Raw genomic sequence first — 20,000 nt, 5'->3', positions numbered from 1 at the left:
AGAGCTTTTACAACAGCCGGAAAGGGAACATTCTCAGTACTAAGTGCATCATAGTGCCAATGGAATCACTTACCAAATGCTGGGCTTCTGTCATACGGGTTCATCTGCCATTTGTTAAATACTGAGAAGACACATTTAAACAGGCACACAGAAACATCAAGCAAACACAGTGGATGTAACAAACTGTTAACTTCAAATAAAGTTATAGTATGTTATAGTAGTAATAGCATCAGGTACGGGGGGGGGGGGGGGGGGGGGGGAATCCCTTGGATTCAAAGATTAACAATCTTGTCTTGATTTTGTAGAAGGATGCATGACATTACTCTTAATGTTTTGTACTTGCTTCATTTACATTGACTAATTTAATTCACTGTTTTATTGAGAGAAACATATTCTTCTGTTGGACTTCATAAGGTCCTGAAGGAACCTTAGTGTAAATGAAATACTCAAAGAGTACATTAGGGAGGGGGCTGTAACAGATATGATTTGAAGCCCCAAACCCGTGTTTACTAGGCTGTCTCCGTTACTGCTCCCTCCCGGTTTTTGCTCACCTGCCCCTCCGGTCTTCACAGCCGCGCGACCAGTCTTCCCCTCCTGCTGGTCCTTCAGTGTTTCATACACAATCTGTATGACTGGGATGCTAAAAGCCTACAGGACAAACCATTTAACCTCAGGCACTATTTGATTTACCTCAAGGGGGTAAACAGTGGGGTAAACGCGTGTCAGTATTGTTTTTGATAGGTAGTCTAATAAATGACTTGCTCGACTAATGTGAAACTAACGCAAGCTAACAATGTGTTGGTGCCCTGCCATTAGACACGGCTGACCAAATTCAGCAATGACAGTGGAAAAGATGAATGAAAAGACTACAGTATAATCCAAGTGTATGTTTTTAGTTTTCACTCACTCCAGTTTTGCCACTCCCGGTTTCGGCAGCCTGAGACGACAGAAAGCAAAAAAAAAAAAAAAAAAAAACCGTTACCGTTAGTGAAAACTGACTGAACGCACGTGAATAACGAGACCATTGTCACTTGTAGATGAAGTTACTCTCACCATTAGCACATCTCCTCCACCGAGAATTAACGGAATAGACTCAGCCTGGATGTCAGTGGGCAATCTGAAAGAGCATTTAGCAAACTAAATACGCGTTTCGTACGTGTGTGTGTGTGTGTGTGTATATATATATATATATATATTTTTTTTTTTATCTTACACACTACACACAGAATGCGTGTATTTACATGACTATAATAACATTCTCCATAACCTTTCGGAATTTCATTTCTGCGTCGTATATTCTAAGGACAACAATTTTGCAGATCTTAAGCAGATGTATTTGTGAATCCACTTTAAAGAGATTCTGTCCTGTTGTTTTTATGAGGCGTTAGCCTATGCAAGCTAACGTAGTGCCAAAGGGGTTGGAGACGCTGCAGTACTTAAATTTGTTTAAGGCACTTTTGCTAACTACACAATGCGATGTGGTATGACATTTTCAGATGTTCAGTTCGACGAAAAACAGCATATATAATCGGATCCGGTCATTATCCAGAAAAGAACATGAGAGAACTTACAACCAATCCATCTCTTCAACAGCCTGTGCAATTTCTGGCATAACTCCCATTTCTACAGAGCAAGGCAGGCAGATATTAGGATTAGAAATACATTGCTTTTGATTGTCTTGACTGTTTTGATTAGACTTTACCGATACACAACCAATATGTTTAAATACTGCATATATTCATAAAAGTATTTTTTTTTACCAGAAAATGCTGCCATGGTTGTCGGTCTTGTCTAGCCCATAGAACACCTTCTAACCGGATGGAACGTGTGGCAAATCTCTGACACAGTGCAAGGATTTATACCGGTCGGTAGGACTTTGTTTCCTCGGTTTTTAGTTCCGCACATTTTTGTTGCTCTGACGGTCTTAATTATGTACGTTAATTCGTTATGTTCAAACCATCATGAAATCGTTTAGATTGATGTGTTAAAAAGACGCCCCTGAAAATGGAATGATCTACCTAAATATATTTACTTCCACTTAACATCCTCGATTTTCATGTAGTAGTACCTCTCGGGCTGCCGTAGACTGACGTAGCGTTCACTGAAAACATGGCTGGTGATAATATTTTGGAAGACGAAGAAGAGAATATTCTCTATGATTTACTTATTAATACTGAATGGCCACCTGAAACAGATACACAGGTTTGTAAGAATGAATGTTTATTTGATCACTTAAGCAAAAAGCTGTTTGATGTGCATCCACGTGCTGTGTTGTGTTGTTTCGTATTAAAGTGCGCCGGTGGCTGACAGAAGCCACGTAGCTTATTCGTTCAAGTTCAGTTTAAGTTGTGCGAGCTTTTCTTAGAGTTTCGCTGTGTGCGGTTAGTTCACCCCAGTGTCCACAATTTATCCTCATAACAGTCTTACATTTGGATTCGTACTGTGTGTAAAGAAGTATGAAACACCTAACATTCATGTGCTCACTCCCATTACTCAGCAAAGCTGTCAAACTGTCTTTTGAGGAGTTACGTATGTTGATCGTCTGTTTAAGAACACGTTTGCGTTTTATTGCCCTGTGATGGTGCAAATGGTGCTTTCATCGGCAAATGATCAATGTATATTTTCATTTCCAGTTGCGAGGACTCAAGGAGCGCGACTCGTCTGTTATTGCAAAAGCGGTGACAGGTATGCTCCCCCTCTGCTCTCCCCTGTCTTCACGCTTAGTCTATGTACTTTTATTTAAAGAACATCCAAATCAAATTGTTCTGACTGAAGACAATATTTGTTTTTACAAACACATGTCCACAGAATGTCAGCATTCAGTTTAACTGAGATATTACATAACTGCATTATGTAATGATAACTCTTTATGGCATAGCCACAAGACTTCAGTCATTTTTACATTGTGTTCATTTCTTCAATATATATATATATGTATATATATATAGATAGATAGATAGATATAGATATAGATATAGATATATATAGATATGTGTGTGTGTGTGTGTACATACATATGAATAAATGAATACACACACACACACACATATATCTATAATTTTGATAGGTAATGTATTACAGCACATTAAAAACAACATAAACATGTGTAGACTGTGCTGTGTGAAGCCACCTTGTTTAGTGCTGTGAGTGACTCTGATTGTTCCGATTTGATTTTGCCACACAGGACCATTCCGGTTCTTTCTCCACTACCTTTGGTACAGGTGAGATCCACTCTTGTGGTTCCGAACATGAAAACCCACGAAGCAGGATTTTTTACACGTAGCTACATAAGCTTAGACAAAAGCCAAAGCTGTCCAACTGGAGAGTAGCTTCAGAGCATTCTTATCACAATGCCTTGTCTTTTGATCTGTTTATCCACCATAAAAATTCTGCTGCGTGTGATACAGCGTCCGTGTAGGGGGAAAGGAAATGAGATAGAGAGAGAAGGGTTGGATTTATCTATGCACTTAACTGGTAGCAGTCAGGCAAGAAGTTAACATAATTAGTGTGTCCAACCAGATATGTTATCTTAGAACTTAATGAAGAGGCTTAATTAAATTTTAAGGCCTCAGTATAAAAACTCTTATCTCTTAAGACTGAAGTTGTTAATGTTGTTTGGATCCGGTATCGACTGGATCTTCAGATCAGACTTGTTTCTGTTCCAGCCCCTCAAGTTCATCGTTACCGCCCGGACTCGTGCGCCTGGCAGCCAAACAGATCAACTGGCAGCTGGTGCTCGCAAGGTACTGCTAACGCTCAACATTACAGCTTTTTCATAATGCTGAGGAGACTGTTGACATGCTATTTATATACTGAGAGTTGTCCACTGTCCACTGTGCTACATGTAAAGTATTTTATGTCGCATTTTAGATTGGATTAAAACTATTAAATATGTTTGTCAACACTGGTTGCTCAGCCTTACAAGTTTTGTACATTAGGAGTAAATATATTGTACAGTATGTTTAGTTATCAAATCTCTCTTTCACATTACTGTGGCCCCTCCCATCTGGGACAGTTTGACTCCACCTACATTGTATTTGGTTGGACACAAAACCTTTGCGTTAGTTTGTTCATTTGTTTGACTGTGTATCTTTGTGTGTGTGTGTATTTGTGTCTGTCTGTTTGTCTCAGATTAATCAATGTGTAAATTACTGTTTAACAATGTTCTGTGGTGCTTGCAAAGCAGTTCAGATCTCAATTAAGCCAGTATTTGCAGATGCAAAGTCGTGTAATCTTCATCAAATTCAAAATCTTCCACCAGCTCATTGTGTTTTTTTAGCCACTTACCCAATTATGCAAATAAACAGAAAACAAGACCAGACAAGCTGCTTTAATTAGCTATTGATCCAAAGATGGAGAGGCATGTGAAGTGTGTTGAAAGGTTGCCTGTTTTTGGACATTTCATCCTCAATGTTTGTTTTCCTATTCACTCAGTCTTTTTTTTTTCCTCCTGATATTTCACCTTCTTCTGTTTATTTATTTATTTATTTATTTTATCTGGTTTTTTTTTTTTTTTTACAGTAATGGAAAGCTCCTGGCCGTGGTACAGGACCAGTGTGTTGAAATCAGGTGATTCTGAGAATCGATCGGACGTTTTTTTGCTGTTTGCTCTGTAACTTTAATTGGTTAATTTTTCACCTCTTGTCACTGAAACTGTCTCGCTCAGCAAAGTTGCCGGTGAGATAGATTGTTTCTCTGCGCCCCTTCGGTATCAAGACAGTTTGCTGTGTTTTGATTTTAGCTTTGCTCTTGATGGTTCCTCTGCACTGTAAAAATGTATCTTAAACGTGAAACCTGTTCTAGACTGTTTGCAAATGTCCCCAGCTTGAGTATGTTTGATTTATGAGTTGTGCAATGTAAAAGTTGGCTGTAAGTCACTGTCTCAGATAGAAACAAAGATTCATTATGCTCTGTGCAGAGTAAGAAGGGCTCGTTCATCTACATGGTTTTTTGTAATCGTGATAATAATGTTCTCGTTCAGTGAAACAGGATGACTGTTTTGTTTGTACACAGAGCCCTGTGCAAATGCTCCAGTCTCCACAGGAAGAATGATGTTTTGTTCTATTCAATACCGTGTAAGATAAACCGAGCCTGTCTTACTCCCTCTGTAGGTATGAGATAGTAGACTGCTTAACTGTGAAGACAGTGCAGATGCTCTCATCTCTCTATGCTAATGCTCCCTCTCTCTCTCTCTCTCTCTCTCTCTCTCTCTCTCTCTTTCTCTCCGCCAGGTCTGCCCGAGATGACTTTAGCTCCATCATAGGGAAATGTCAAGGTAGGATACCACACGAGGCTTCGTCTCTCTCTTTTTTTTTTTTTGAACAATTTTAACATTTTCTCTGCTCTCTATAAATATGCCATAAAACTAACTGGAATGTTTCCTGATGGTGTGGTTGAGCGGCTTTTCTCAGTCATTTCATTCGTGTCACTGACCTTGACGATAGATTTCCTCTCCACTAACGCAAATGTACAGCATCTAAACTACGGAACATTTGTCAGAACTGTTTTGATCGCGATAATCTCTGTATGGTACTCGAGGTGTCTGAGGACTCTGGAGAAAACGTTATTTTCAATGCTTTAACGGTTCTCCTGTTTCAGGCGCGCCCAGGGCCCCCTCCCCTGCTTTGGTTTGCCGGGTTTAAAAACAGTCTCTTCATTTATTCAAAGAAATATCAGACCATCGCCCACTGTAATGTAATATATCGCAAACGTTAGGTAGCGTAAGAGAATCAGAATTGTTAGTAATCCTGTTGCTAGGACAACCAGAGTGGGATCATCATAAAACCCAGGAAAACTTGCAGTCCCCAGCTTGGCTGTATGTGTCGCTCGGATTTAGCTTTTTTAGAGCCAGAGTCCAAGGGTTATTCTACCAATCAGGATTTCTCAGTCAGCTTTAAACCCCCCACACACCACTACACACACACACACACACACACACACACACACGCACTCGAACACACACCCTGCTGTTTTCATCCTCGCTTCAGGCTGATTTCTGGTGTCTGCTTTGCTCAGCCAATCAGAGACAAACAGTGAGTTGTTAAAGAATATGGCCAGTGGGATTTCTGTATGTATTTCTGTACTGTATGTCTTTTGAGTAAGCTCTTACAGGGCACGACATTTATACTTAATAGTATGGAAGTTTCTGAAGGTTTGACCCTCTCTTGAATACCAAATAAAAGCACACTAATAAGGGAGGTGCGCAAAAATATCGAAATGTAGCTGATCATTCAGGCGCCGTAAAAGTCTTATTTGACCAGATTTTGTTGGGGTGTTATGGAAAGCTCTAATCTGTAGCTCACACATACACTCTGCTGATAAAAAATACTCTGGTTTCCTTACGAACCTCAGTTCCTCTGTCTGTCCGTAAGGCAGACTACTTTTGTCCGAGTTCTGCTGTGGATTTCTCCTTTACCGTTATTGACATTTCAGTAATTAAGAGAGGAACTGAAGACTTGAGTTTAATTGATATGAGTCTGTCCTTGTATCACCCAAACCATTAACAAAAGCGTCTCCCAAACAAACTAATCAGGGGTCAGACAGGGTATGCCAAATGCAGTCAGGTTGTCTTTTCCATTTAAATTCCTCGATTATTAGTTTAAAACCATGCCTCCTGCATATAAAGTACCGCGCAGTTGAATTGGAGTTCAAATGCTCATTCATTACTCTTGGTTAATATTCTCCCTCTGTGTTTTTCAAAGCTTTTTATTTATTTCTTTTTCTAAACTTCTTTTTGTATTGTTTTGAGAATCAAATCATTTAGCCAAATAGGACTGCAGAAGTTAAATAGAGCGAACCTTCTGTTTCACTATGTGTTCTCATTTGATTTCAATTCAGTTCTGTTTCACTGAGATAGGATTTCAAATGCATTATTACGGCTGGGTAATAACAACGTTAACTTTTAATGGAGGTTTGTGGCGGATTGTGCTGACCTCTTCCTCTCCTTTGCTGGAGAAACCTAATTCACCTCGTCCTAGCTCTGATAAACAGGTTCATTTGGCCTTCTGCATGAATGTCGATACGGAGACACCTTGTCGTCATTTTCATTTTCCCCTTTCATAAAAGAAAATATTTGAAATATTACGTCCAATTTTCTGCCCCCCCCCCCCCCCCCCCCCCCCGCCCCCGCCCGAAAGAAGGAGTCATCATCCACGTGTAAATTAAACTCCTTCGGTGGTAAACAAAATGGACTTTTGGAAAAAAAAAAAAGGAATAATCGGAGACAGAGAAATAATCTTGACGGAGCAGAGTTAGAGTGAGGGCAGTACACAGTTCTGTTTTCTGTACGTTTCTGCCATTGCTGTGAGATTCAGAACAGTTTGGGCTAAAGTGTCTCATGTTATTGGTGTTTTAGCAGCTCTATAGCAATTCCCCAGAGACTGAAATCAATCAGTGGTGATGTGAGAGACAGAGACGCCCGCGAACTTTTGGAACGGGATAATTAGAGAAATTCAGGTCGATTTAACACCAGTGAACCGACCGCTTATGGAAATATTAGGCCTGCATGTTCTTTCAGTTGTAATGTTTTGCCAGTAGCCAAATGTTTGCCTAGTCATCTGCATGTGTGCAGATAGAGCAAGACTTTGATGCAGACCTTGATCAAGTACATGCGATGTATGTATGTATGCATGTATGCAATGTATATCTCTTCACAAGGAACTGTTTATGTGGGTATTTATTTCTTTATGATATGTGTAAAGTGGTCTGATCATTTGTCTGGTTGCCCATTGATCACCCTTGTCATTGAATAGGAAAACGAGGAATGATAAATCTAATCACAAATGACAAGGCCTCTCTTTGAAAAAGTTGCAAAGGCAAGACTTTTTGGCTTCTGCTTTATCAAAGTTTTATATGATTTTTTCAGACTGACTTTGAAAGGGCTGGGAAGCCTATTGTGGAGTGTCTTGAGTCCTGTAGTAGGTCTCTGTGTGAGTGCTTGCAGGAGTTCACTGTATACCGAGGGAGACATTTTTATTGCAAGACCACGGTTCAGTGGACAGCTTTGCTGAGTCAGCAAAACACACGAAAAGAACTTAAGTTTTTTACGGAATGAGATTTATGCGCCCGCGCAAGTCTTTCCAGGTACCCGCGCTCATCCCCGATTTTTCTACGGCATATTAATCTCGACTCTTAGAAGAGATAATTAGCCTTTTAGTAGAAGAACTTTGATTTATGGTCCACGTGTAACTGCTTTTCCTTATGGGTTTGATTATCATGTTAATTGTCGTTGTTCGTAATAAATTACCTGAAATACTGGGTTGTCTCCTCGCTTCTGCATTGCATTCGGTTTCTCGTTCAATGGAATACGCCAGCTTGCTTTTTCCGGTCTTGTACGCCACGCGACTGATAAGGAAATTGTCCTCGCAACCGCTGACTTTGATTGACATCAGGGGCTGTAGTTTTCCTCGGTGTCGGGGCTGCATTGGTAATGATCTTATATTGTAGCCTGTTTGAATAGGTAAAGGCCTCGCATTCAGCGTTGTGTTCTGAGATGAAAGGTTTCAGTCCTGATCCTGTGGTTAATGAGTTTTGAATCTCTGTGTTTATGGTTGAAAGGAAAGGCTTGGTGATGCATAGTGATATTTCTTAGCGCGCTTCTGTTACGAGGCGGCCGCCGGAGCTGTCGGCTGACGCTTCCGCAAATAAATTCCTTTTCTCCGCTTTGTCATTTCGCGTGTAAGTGTCTGATTGTCGGCTTGTGTTACTTTTCGTCTTTTGAACTTTAATTGAAAATAAAAACAAACGATCTTTGTTCCTTCTACGGGTTCTGTATTTTTTGTGTAGCGGAGCTGTTCGCGCCGTCACTTAGTGTAATTTCAGAGGTAAAGTGGAGTCACTGAGGGCCTGCTGAAAAATCAAAATCGCTACGAATCTACACGCTTTCAAAACGGTTAAGAGTCTCGTTCGTGTTAAAACCGTTGCTAGCTGACCCTGAGGTCAGCTGAGGAGAGAGCGACACGCCTCCTGTCCTGACGTCAATGCGGTGGAAGCCTGGTGGATATTGCGGATGAGGGTTCATTGTAATCGGTCTTAAAATGCCTCTGTGTTTAGAGCCCTGGAAAAAATTCAGATGGTGATTATTCTGAAGATATGCCAGCGTTGTACTCAGGATCTCTGTGGCACGCTGGTCGTGTGCGGCTTCCCAGTGGCGCATGTGGCCTGAGCGTGCTATTAGCCTAATAAATATTCAGTAGCGCTGCAGGGCAATTCAGAAAGACTTTAACGTTGTGCCAAGGCATATTTTATGCAAATAACTTATATTATAATATTATTATAATAAAACCAAAGCCAAGGTGAATTAAGCACATTTTTACTCTGTGCCACCTAGCACTCGTGCTAGTGCCCACGAAGGCTAATTTTGTGAGCGTTTTGTTCATTTTTTACATGTGTTTGTATATCTGTAATGCTAGCGAACAAAATTATAGGCAAAATAAAAATTGGTCTCAACAAACTCAAAGTTTTTGTTTCCCCTGTTTATTTACTTGTTTGTTTGTTTGTCTGTTTATCTGTCTATTTCTTTCTTTCTTTCTCTCTTTGTCAACAGGTATGAGACACTCACTGTTTTCTGTATTTTTGAAACGTGTTGATAGTTGGGTTGATGTCGATGTTGTGTTCTCCTGTTCCTGTCATTCCCTGCAGTGCCTAAAGACCCCTCTCCCCAGTGGCGTCGGGTGGCATGGAGCCACGACTGTGCCCTTTTGGCATACGCAGACAGCACTGGCACCGTCCGCGTGTTTGACCTGATGGGCAGTGAGCTTTTCATCATACCACCAGTATGCAGTTTTACCTCTCTCTTCTACCTCTCTCTCTCTCATTCTCTCACATGCTCCTTCTCTCCCTATCTGTCTCTCTTTTTCTCTCTCCCTCTCTCATTCTGTCAGAGAGATGACATAATGTTGTCAGGATCATGTTAGATAAATCATATTTATCAAATTTATACATGGGTTCATTTTAGCAGTAATGAATTATTTAATCATTCTTTCTACATGTGATATAATGTGATATGTGCGTCGTGACATATTACAGTAGCAGTGCAGAATTTCGACGCGTGTTTCACGGTTGTGAGATTTTTGCCCTCGGGCTCCCTACATATTCTCTCTCTCTCTCTCTCTCTCTCTCTCTCTCTCTCTTTCTCTCTCTCTCTGTCTCTCTCTCTATCTCTTTCTCTCTCTCTCTGTCTCTCTCTCTCTCTCTCGCTCCTGAAGAATTGGCCCTACTCTGCCAAAGAGAGCACAGATTTGCCCTCTAAGCTTTGTTCTCCAGAGAGGAGCCTTTTCCTGCTCCACTACCCAAGCAAGGAGCACATTTTCTGGCTGCTTTCTGTTCTAAGCCACCCTTGCTCCCCCGGAGGACTTATCCATCTCACAAATCACCTCGCTTTCTCTCTTTTGCTCCGTCTTTCTTTCAGTTTGACTCGTCCTGACTCTTTTAATAGCTCTCCCTCTGAAGAAGTACTAGCTGAATGTCAACCTCTGCTTTTCTTCCCTTTCAACACTAACCTTACTTCTGTTAATGGATACGATTCTGTCTTCCACGTAGTGCAGTGTCTCTTGCTCTGTCTCTCAGTTTGATCCAGTATCTCTCTCATTCTCTGTCTGTCTGTCTCTCTCTCTCTCTCTCTCTCTCTCTCTCAAGGCGGTGAGTTTTCCTGGGGACTTCAGCTATGCTGCTGCAGGTCTTATCTTCCTGGAGTACACAGGCAGTGCACAGTGGTCAGCAGAGCTACTTGTCATCACCTACAGCGGCCAGCTCAAGAGCTACCTGGTCAGGTAAGAATAGAACAGCATGTATAGTTACCTGGTGAGGTGAGGGTAGAGTAGCATACATACATTCACCTGCCCAGGTAAGGATAGACTAGCATATATATTCACCTGTTCAGGTAAGGATAGTACAGTACATATATTAACCTGTCCAGGTAAGGATAGAACAGTATATAATACCTGTCCAGGTAAGGATAGAACAGCATATAATACTGTCCCTGTCCAGGTAAGGACAGAACAGCATATAATACTGTACCTGTCCAGGTAAGGATAGAACAGCATATAATACTGTACCTGTCCAGGTAAGGACAGAACAGCATATATTTCTTGAAATCCAACTCAACTTGTTTCTGTTAACGTTTTCTACTTGCATGAAAATGGAAGGTAATGCACTCAGTGAAATTGAAGCTAGGTTAATGTAAGAGTGTCAGGCTTACTCAGTGTTGATTAACGGTGAAGGACACTTTCCCTCTGATTTTAATTCGTTTTCGTATATGAGTGATGTTTGACGAAAAAAGCTATTTCTTGTAATTTCCTCATTTTTAAAATCGCACTCATTGACTTTAAACTTGGATAGTTTTTCCCTGGTTGTTTTAGGAAAAATTTTTTTTTTTTTACGTCAGTGTTTCCGCTTAAGATCAGTCAATCATGTTTCCTTTATTTGGGTGTATATCTGCCTGTGTGTGTGTGTGTGCGTGTGTGTGTGTGTGTGTGAGAATGAGAGAAAGAGAGAGAGGGGGAGACGGACTGACTCAAGTTCCCTGACATTTCTAGTGCTTTCTCATGTCTGTCTTAATATCTTTGATGAGTCAATAGTGTATTTGTGCTGACCATAAAGAAAAGAAGACATTCACACACACACACACACCTCATGACCAGTCTGACTCATCCTGTGTTCTTTCTTTCCTTTCCAAAGGAAATCTGGGTAATTGAATTGGACCTGGGCCAAATTCTTTAGTAAAAATGAACCACACTCCGCCTGAATTTGTGTTTATTCATGTTAAAAATGAAAAGCTCACATTTCTGCAAGCAGAACAGTTTATTTAAAGCCCCTTTCTTATCTACTCAGAGTCGTAAGAAAAATGCAGCTTGTACAAATTCTCTGATTCCTCTGTGTCAGATCAGCAAATGAAATTTTGAAAGTCTTCAGAGTCTCTGTCCTCCAATGACTGAGCGTAAGAGCTCCGAAGTCTGTTTTTGATGAGGAGTCTTTTTTTCTTCTTTCTTTCTTTTTTTTTTTTTTGAAAATTTGTGGTCCTAAATAGAGGCAAAGGGGCTTTGAAGCGCAGAAAGAGAGAGAGAGAGAGAGAGAGCTGTTTTCAGTCGGTGCATGTGTGAGTGTGTGTAATTTAGATTTGGTTCCGTGTTTGTTTGTTTTCTTTTCAAAGTTGTTTGGAATCGGAATTTTACGACTTCACAATGTGTCGTCCTCCTCAGAGGAGTCCCACACAGCTCATACACACACGGAAAAACTGCCTTAAAGATTGTCATTAAATTATCTCCAATTTCACAAGCAGGCCGTTTAATTTGATAGACGTTCCTTATAAACAACAGTTCTATCCTTCAGCGGACGTCCAAATCCGCTCTCTGTGTGAGACGCGGATAATGTAGACTAATGCAGACTAAGCTGTTACACAGTGCTGTTGTGAACCGAATAATCTGTGGAGCAGATTTCAGTGGTTCATTATTATCTTTGATTAGAAATACTCTTATTACAGGTTATACTGTATACTAAGGTGTTTCATGGGTAGACTGAACCGATCGGTTAGCGTATGGACTGTGAGAGTCGTTTGGCAGTGAATTGTGAACGCTCTTCGTTTGGAACGGGGTTCACTGGTTTGCTGTCCTTGAAATCCCTGAAAGTTTGTGAATTTGAGTAAAAGGAATCAAGGCCTTGAAAGGTTTAGAAAATACGCACAAATAGACACGGGGTCATTGAAAACGGCTTGAATTTGTATATTTTGTGCAAGAATAAAAAATCGAAGCTCTTTTGATATGTTTTTGTCACTTAACATTAGTTAATAGGCTACGCTCCGCCATCTGCCTGCCTGTCTCCCGCCGTCTGAGCGTCCTTGTGTCACGTGCCACATTCCCCTCGAGAAAGTGCGACGGGCACATGCGTGCGTGCATGAATGATTGAAGTCGAACGATGCAGGGTTAAACAGCGGCAAGCAAGCGAGAGAGCTAACGCTAAGCGAACCTTCGGTCTGCTAGTTCTCATTATAGAAATCCTCACCGTTATAACAGTAATTAACCTTGATCGGTGTCTCAAACGATGCCATATTGGGCCCTCGCATTTGAGGAAACTGGACCTGGAACGTCCTTGAAAAGTCCTTGAATTTGATGTTTAAGAAAGTGTGGGAGCCCTGTTTGCTTCAGAACGGAGACAACGGCCAGCAGTGGCAGGTGATGTTGTTTTACATGATGAAGAAGAGTGGAACTGCATCTATGTGGGCACTGCTGGCCGTTAGAAATAGCTGTCTGTAATCACACAGTTTCAGCCTCTCTTGCACTCACTCACGCTCTCTCCCTCTCTCCCTCTCTCTCTCTCTCTCTCACTTTCAGTGTGGGAACTAATCAGAGCTTCCAGGAGAACCACAATTTTTCTTTCTCCACCCACTATTCCAACGGCATCACCACGGCAATCTACCACCCTGGTCACAGGTCAGTGAGAGGTCAAATGGAGCCCATCCTGACTCCTGATTGGTAATAGTTACTGGTCATGACTGCAGTGAGTAGGAAACTTCGTTCAAATCGATACCATGAGTAGACGACTGGAAATCTCAAAGTTAATGTCATTGCATATGATTCTGCAGTTCCGGTATGTAATTAAGCCCTTAAACACACTGTGAGTTCAGATTTTTCTATCCTGCATTTGCAATATGTTTATGGGTTTGTATGAAGGCACAGCAGTGTTTATAGAATCTCTGTCTATACCTATACCACCAGGGGGCAGTCTTTATCTAGTGTGTATTTCTTCTTTTTAAAGTGTGTGTGTGTATGTGTTTGAGAAGGTTTACTCATGTTAGTCGTGTCTGGATCAGATTTGAAGTATTCTCCTTTTGGTCTTATCAGCCTTTCACACTGCTGCTTGCTCTGACTGATTAGCAGAAGTTTCTGGAAGGTCTGGCTTTGAGACAATCCTCTTCTCTCTCGCCTTTCTCCTATCACTAAGCCAGTCAGGCCTTCTCTCTCTCTCTCTCTCTCTCTCTCTCTTTCTGTCTTGCTGTCCTTCTGTCCTTCATTCAACTCTTTAGGGGGACTTTTATCTCCTCCCTCTGTTTGATAATGTAATGTTGCTGATATTCCCTCTTTTCTTGGTATTCTTGTGTCTCCTGGTGATGATGCGTACACATTGGTAGTGAGGGATGTGGACTCACCTCTGACTGTCTCAGCTTCTCTCTCTCTTCTCTCATTTTCTCCTAAATCTCCCATTTATCCTTTAAATCCTCACCAGTAGCCTCGGGTCAGAGGTCGTCGGTGTGCGTTTAACCTTGTCTCATGCCGATGATGTGTTACCGACCTTCTCAGGTTGCTGCTGGTCGGTGGCTGTGAGTCGGGCGGCGCCGAGGCGTCTAAGGCGACCCACTGCGGGATCACGGCTTGGCGGATACTGTCGGGGTCACCGTATTATAAACAGGTCACCAGCTATGAGGACGACGTGAGCGCGGTGAGTGCCAGGCTGAGTGACAAACTTCATGACCGCCAGCTGTCCACACATTGGGGTCGGCACATTATAAAGAGCAAACATACACCCCGCCGAGGGAATCCATACCTGTCCACGTCGTGGGTTTTGTAATGTATACTCACATAAGACCTGTGTCAAATAAGTCTTTAAATAATGTCAACGACTGGGCCCCGTCCTAAATCTCTTCAGAGCTGCCTTTTCATTTGCCGCTCTTAATGAGCAGGATAAAACACAGTTTGGACTTTGGAAGACATTCATGTAAAGTTTAGTTTGGGATTTTCATCACCACACTCAGTCCCGTTAGAATTTCAGTGACCTCACTAGAAAGGAACACAAGGGTAAAGGAGACATGTAAGTGTAGTGGAACACGGCCCAGTCATTTAGAGCCGATATTCATATGTAGGTGAGGTGTCTACGTTTTATTATTTATTTCTTTTTTTGAAAGCAGCTCTGATCAATAAGCGTCTGATTGAATATGTTCTCTGTGAATTTGCTTTGTTTGTTTGTCAGACACAGAGAAGAGGATTTTTCAGAATGCCCAGCATCAAAATCTTCTCCAGACAAAGCAATGAGAAGGTAAGGCAGCTCCGCTCTGTGGCAGGATTTTTTTTCTCGGCCTCAGACAAGCCGTCTCTTGCACACGCTCTCTTTTTCTCTCTCTCTCTCCCTCTGAAATAAACTGAAAAATTGTAAATTCATATTCATAGCTATACAATACAAAGAGTGGCCCACTACAGTTACATTGCCTGTGTGTGTGTGTATGTGTGTGTGTGTGTATGTGTGTTTGTGTTTGCATTTGTTTGTGTACTTTGTATGTGCGTGTGTGTGAGGATATGTATGTGTTTGTTTATGGTTATGTGTGTGCATGTGTATGTATACATATGTATGTATGTATTTATATGTATGTGTGTATGTTTGCATTTGCATGTTTACATGTGCATGTGCGTAAATGTGTGTATCTGTGTGTGTGTGTGTGTGTGTGTGTGTGTGTGTGTGTTTTGCTTTTACATGATTGCGCGTGTGAGTCTGTGCGTACGTGCATGTTTGCGTGTTTGTAAATGTGTCTCTGCCTCTGTGTGTGTTCAGGACGGCGTGTTCAGGATGAGTCTGTCTCCTGATGGGACACAGCTGGCTGTGATTCACTTCTCCGGGAGTCTGAGCCTGTGGGACGTGCCGTCGTTCAAACTCAGGCGCAGCTGGATGCAGGAGGATCAGGTAGCACTCCGTTTCCTCTCTCTCTCTGTTTCTCTCTCTCTTTTTTTCTCTCTCTCTCTCTCTCTTAGCCTGTGACTGTCACTCTCTCTCTCTGTTTCTCTCTTTCTCTGTTTCTCTCTCTCTCTTTTTTCTCTCTCTCTCTCTCTCTTAGTCTGTGACTGTCACTCTCTCTCTCTATTTCTCTCTCTCTCTCTGTTTCTCTCTCCCTCTCTTTCCTCCTCTCCTTACCTTCATCCCTTCACCCTTTTTCTCTGTGTTTGTCTCTTTCAGCCTGGATTTGATGAAATCAATCCTGAGTGGAAGACTTCTCTGGAGAAGAGAAAGAAAATAAAAGGTAGGTTGTTTCTCAAGTGCCACAGACACACACACACACACTCACACACACACACACTCTCACACACATACACACACATGCACAAACATACACAAACACACACGCTCACACACTCACACACACACAAACATGCACAAAGACACACACGCACGCACACACACACACACACACACACACACACGAACATAAAAACCTGAAAAAAAAACACACACTTGTCAGAGGGGATTGTTTGTGTGGTGTAGGTGTGACTAAAGGAGAGAGAACCATTTAACAAAAGTGTTTGTTTGCTTTGGTGATGACCCGTGAGCAGTACAACATTCAGATGTTTTCGTCTGACCTCCCCTCTGTGTCGTTCTTTCTCTCTCTCTTTCATTCTGTCTCTTAGTTCAGTTCTAGCTGCTTAATCTCTCTCTCTCTCTCTGTCTCTCTGTCTCTCGCTCACACACACACACTTAGGGGTGTTATGGTTCAAGAATTCTTAAACAACTGTTTTGTTACAAGGCTTACGGTTCAGTACATATCCCAAACTGAACAACTGTGTGCTGGGCAGATGTTAATGTAATGTATAAAACTGAACGAGGTTTTCACATGGACAACTGCAGACCACAATAAAACGCAGACTGCGCTGTTGTTCCAGCTCAGCTCAGCGCTCAGTGGTGTTGTTTTCTCAGCAAATTAAAGCTACGTATGAGGCAAACATTTCAAAACTTTTCCTAAGCACTGCGGGGCTGATGTCCATCAAACAAAAAAGTTAATATTTGGCATGTGCTGAATCTTGGTTTATGGAAATGTGTTCTACCCCCCCCCCCCCCCCCCCCCCCCCCTTCTCTCTCTGTCTCTCTGTCTCTCTCTGTCCTGGTGGTAGATAAGGAGCAGTATCAGTCTCTGGTGGATGTGAGCTGGTGGAGCGAGGCAGCCCTGATTCTGGCCCGATGTTCCGGCTCCCTTACCGTCTCCTCCGCGCGAACGCTCCGCAACCTGCTCGGAAAATCCTGCGAATGGTTCGAACCCTCGCCCCGCCTCACCTCCGCTCACGACGGGGGCTTCCTCAGTCTGGAGGTTTGTGCGCGCGAGCGCGAGCGTGTGTGTGCGCGTCTTTAAGAGCGTCTAATTGTTAAGCAGAAATATATACGACGACGTTTGAGCCATCACAAAACCAGATGGTGTTTCGGTGTTTCCCCGAAATCGTACCTCTTGCACTGCGGAGACTGAAGAAGAAAAGCGCGAGGGCGACCGGGGGGAGAGCTTGCCGTAGAGGTAGAATGAGAAACGAGAGGGAGACGGAGATAAGAAAGAGACTCTGTGTGTGTGTGTGTGTGTGTGTGTATGTGTCTGAGTCTGAGAGAGGTGTAGTAACATCACGTCTGTCCCCTCTGGCACCGTGTGTTTTATTTGAAGGTGCTGATGTCTGTAATTACTGTAATAAAGGCAGTGATGTTGTACAGACATCCCCCGTATCTTGAGGCTATCTTCATAAAACGGCTGGACCACTCTTCCCCCCTTTTCTTTATTGTCTTTCATCTGCAGATAAGACAAGGCGTGATCTCTTATCGGCCTCCACCTTTTTATTTCATATTTTCATTCTTGTAAGGGAAAGGAGAGAGGGAGGGAAAGGAGAGGGAGAGAGAGAGATGAGGGGGGGGGAGAGGGAGTGAGGGGCGAGTTTTTATTGGGCTGTAAAGTTTTGGTGCAGGTTTTGTCACTCAAGTGGGAATTGTGACAACGCGCTTTCTGAATACAGAGCAAATCAGATTTATTCGAAAGGGAGGTGTGGGTGTGTGCGTGCGTGCGTGCGTGCGTGTGTGTGCGTGTGTATGTGTGTGTGTGCGCGTGCGTGTAATTGATGTGGGTGGTAAATGTTTCACACTCCCTGCTGTGTAGGTGTCTGCAGCAGTACAAACAGATCTGCTGTTTATTAGAACACAGAACTGAAACACACACACAAACACAGGCACACACAGACGGACAGAGAGAGAGAGGAGAAAAACACCTTGATACAATATCATCCCTCACAGGCTTTCAGGAGAAATAAGTGTGAACAACCTCAGTCTGACCTCTGCTCTGGCTCTGTGTCCAGTCTCTGTGTCCAGTCTCTGTGTCCAGTCTCTGTGTCCAGTCTCTGTGTTGAGTCTCTTTGTCAAGTCTCTGCTGAGTCTCTCTGTCGAGTCCCTGTGGAGTCTTTGTGTCGAGTATCTGTCCAGTCTCTGTTGAGTCTCTGTGTCGAGTCCCTGTGCTGAGTCTCTGTGTTCAGTTTCTGTCCAGTCTCTGTTGAGTCTCTGTGTCGAGTCTCTGTTGGCTCCCTCTCTCCTTTCTTGCTCCCTCCACAGAATGAACAAGCTGATTAATGCTCATTGGTGACTCGATGCTCATCCCTCATCCTCTCACACCTCCCTGACGCCTCTGTTACATTAGGGTTACCCTGGGACTGACTGTCAGTGGCCCCGAGAAGGCTAGTTTTGCAGTGTATGCTTTGAAGGAGAAAACACAAAGGTTTTTATTGTAAAGTTTAAAAAAAAAAAAAATCCACAAGTCAAATGTCCCAGTGAAAATCTGGAGGTGAATATCTGTCAGCGTGACTGTGAGTCTCTGTGACATATGAATGTGAGGTATGTGGACCGTTCAGTGATTCAGACTGCGCTTTGAAGGGTCAAGTGTCCTACTGAATCACTACAGGCAGAATTCTGCTTAAATGCATCAAATGTTCCAAGGAGAAGGGTACGCAAAAGTTCAGAGGGAAATGGCAAGCAAACAGGGATAGAGCGTGGTTAGGCTGATATTTTTAACTTTAACTTTAACTTTTAAATAAAAAGTTTATTACGTTTTTTTTTTCATTTTGCTTTTTTTTTTTATCCACTCACTAAAGCGAGCAACAAAGCTATAAATATGTGTTCCAGTCCCCCCCCCCCCCTTAAGAGATATCTTAAGTGCTAGATGCATCTAAAAACAAGTCCTCAAAATACGCTGTACTCTCAAACTCTCAAAAGTCAAGAGCTCTGCCTTGAACCAAGTCCTCTTCTGTCAGCTGACTCTGAATCAGACAAACCGATTAAACAAGTACCACACAACAGCTTCAGACCAGCACTGCTGACTGACTCCAGAACAGATTAAAATCAACGTCTCAGGCCGAAACAAAACAAAACAAAACAAAAAAAAAGACTTATTTGAAACATTGCAAGGAAAAGCACTATGTCAAGAAGTTAATTAGAATGCTATCCGGTGCTAAATATCTCTGTGCCGTCAAAGATGGGAAAAGAAAAGAAAAGAAAAAAGAAAAGAGAAGAGCAGACACCCAAGGTCACGGTTAAGCACAGAGAACAGAAACCCCTCTCACCGTAAGACTGATGAGACCGACACTTAAACTCACTTTCTCCATCACTATGAAAAATTTAAGAACACGAGAGATTTACTGAGACAAAATGAAAAATACGATCCGAATTTCCTCCCGCTCTGCGGAGAGGAAGCAGCCGTAATTCATCTGACGGGGGGGAAGGACAAACAGTAGCTATTGCTGTATAATGTGTGTGGCAGAATGCCATAGACCAGGAGACCGTCAACGACACGGCCCCCGAGCCCAACCCCACTCAACCACTCAACAGCTGTGTGTGTGTCTCACCAGACTCTCACAACTAAATCAGCTCACTCCCTTTAGAAGGGTGCGTGTGTGTGTGTGTTTGTGTTAGAGTGGTTAGTGGTGGCGAGGTTGGTGTGTGTGTGTGTGTGTGTGTATGTGTGTTTTTGTGTGTGTGTTAGGGGGAGGGCGGGGGGGGGGGGGGGGGGGGGGGGGGGGGGGGGGCGGCCGGCTGGCTGCAGAATTCATTCATTGGTATCACAGGAATCCCAAAAAGGTAGATAGATACTGTAAGTCCCCATACAGTAAGATCACAAGTGTGTGTGTGTGTCTGTATGTGTATCCACATGCATGCTTTCCCTAGGTTTACATGTTGTTACAGTGTTGTTACTGTCTCTTCATGTTGTTACAGTGTTGTTACAGAGATGGATATGA

The 20,000-nt window shown here is 42.6% G+C and overlaps 2 protein-coding genes across 2 annotated transcripts in view; one reads left to right on the top strand and one right to left on the bottom strand.

Moving 5' to 3' along the window:
- ddx1 (DEAD (Asp-Glu-Ala-Asp) box helicase 1) overlaps positions 1-1,783 on the bottom strand; it is a 7,797-nt gene extending 6,014 nt beyond the window's left edge. The window contains exons 1-6 of the mRNA XM_030770639.1: positions 1,761-1,783; positions 1,572-1,623; positions 1,054-1,117; positions 908-937; positions 552-648; positions 74-121 (exon numbers count right to left, since the gene is read on the bottom strand). Of these exons, the coding sequence (XP_030626499.1) occupies positions 74-121; positions 552-648; positions 908-937; positions 1,054-1,117; positions 1,572-1,623; positions 1,761-1,776 (307 nt within the window). The 5' untranslated portion in view covers positions 1,777-1,783. The remainder of the gene's footprint in view (positions 1-73; positions 122-551; positions 649-907; positions 938-1,053; positions 1,118-1,571; positions 1,624-1,760) is intronic.
- A 326-nt stretch (positions 1,784-2,109) lies between these two features.
- Positions 2,110-20,000, top strand: part of nbas (NBAS subunit of NRZ tethering complex) — a 135,691-nt gene continuing 117,800 nt past the window's right edge. The window contains exons 1-14 of the mRNA XM_030771291.1: positions 2,110-2,202; positions 2,634-2,685; positions 3,185-3,221; positions 3,666-3,743; positions 4,522-4,569; positions 5,232-5,275; positions 9,640-9,773; positions 10,636-10,769; positions 13,326-13,424; positions 14,292-14,430; positions 14,959-15,024; positions 15,535-15,663; positions 15,934-15,997; positions 16,863-17,056. Coding sequence (XP_030627151.1) covers positions 2,110-2,202; positions 2,634-2,685; positions 3,185-3,221; positions 3,666-3,743; positions 4,522-4,569; positions 5,232-5,275; positions 9,640-9,773; positions 10,636-10,769; positions 13,326-13,424; positions 14,292-14,430; positions 14,959-15,024; positions 15,535-15,663; positions 15,934-15,997; positions 16,863-17,056 — 1,311 coding nt within the window. The remainder of the gene's footprint in view (positions 2,203-2,633; positions 2,686-3,184; positions 3,222-3,665; positions 3,744-4,521; positions 4,570-5,231; positions 5,276-9,639; positions 9,774-10,635; positions 10,770-13,325; positions 13,425-14,291; positions 14,431-14,958; positions 15,025-15,534; positions 15,664-15,933; positions 15,998-16,862; positions 17,057-20,000) is intronic.

This window comes from Chanos chanos, chromosome 4 (genome assembly GCF_902362185.1).
Source record: "Chanos chanos chromosome 4, fChaCha1.1, whole genome shotgun sequence".
NCBI classification, from domain to species: domain Eukaryota; kingdom Metazoa; phylum Chordata; class Actinopteri; order Gonorynchiformes; family Chanidae; genus Chanos; species Chanos chanos.
This window is presented reverse-complemented; position numbering and strand designations above follow the sequence as displayed.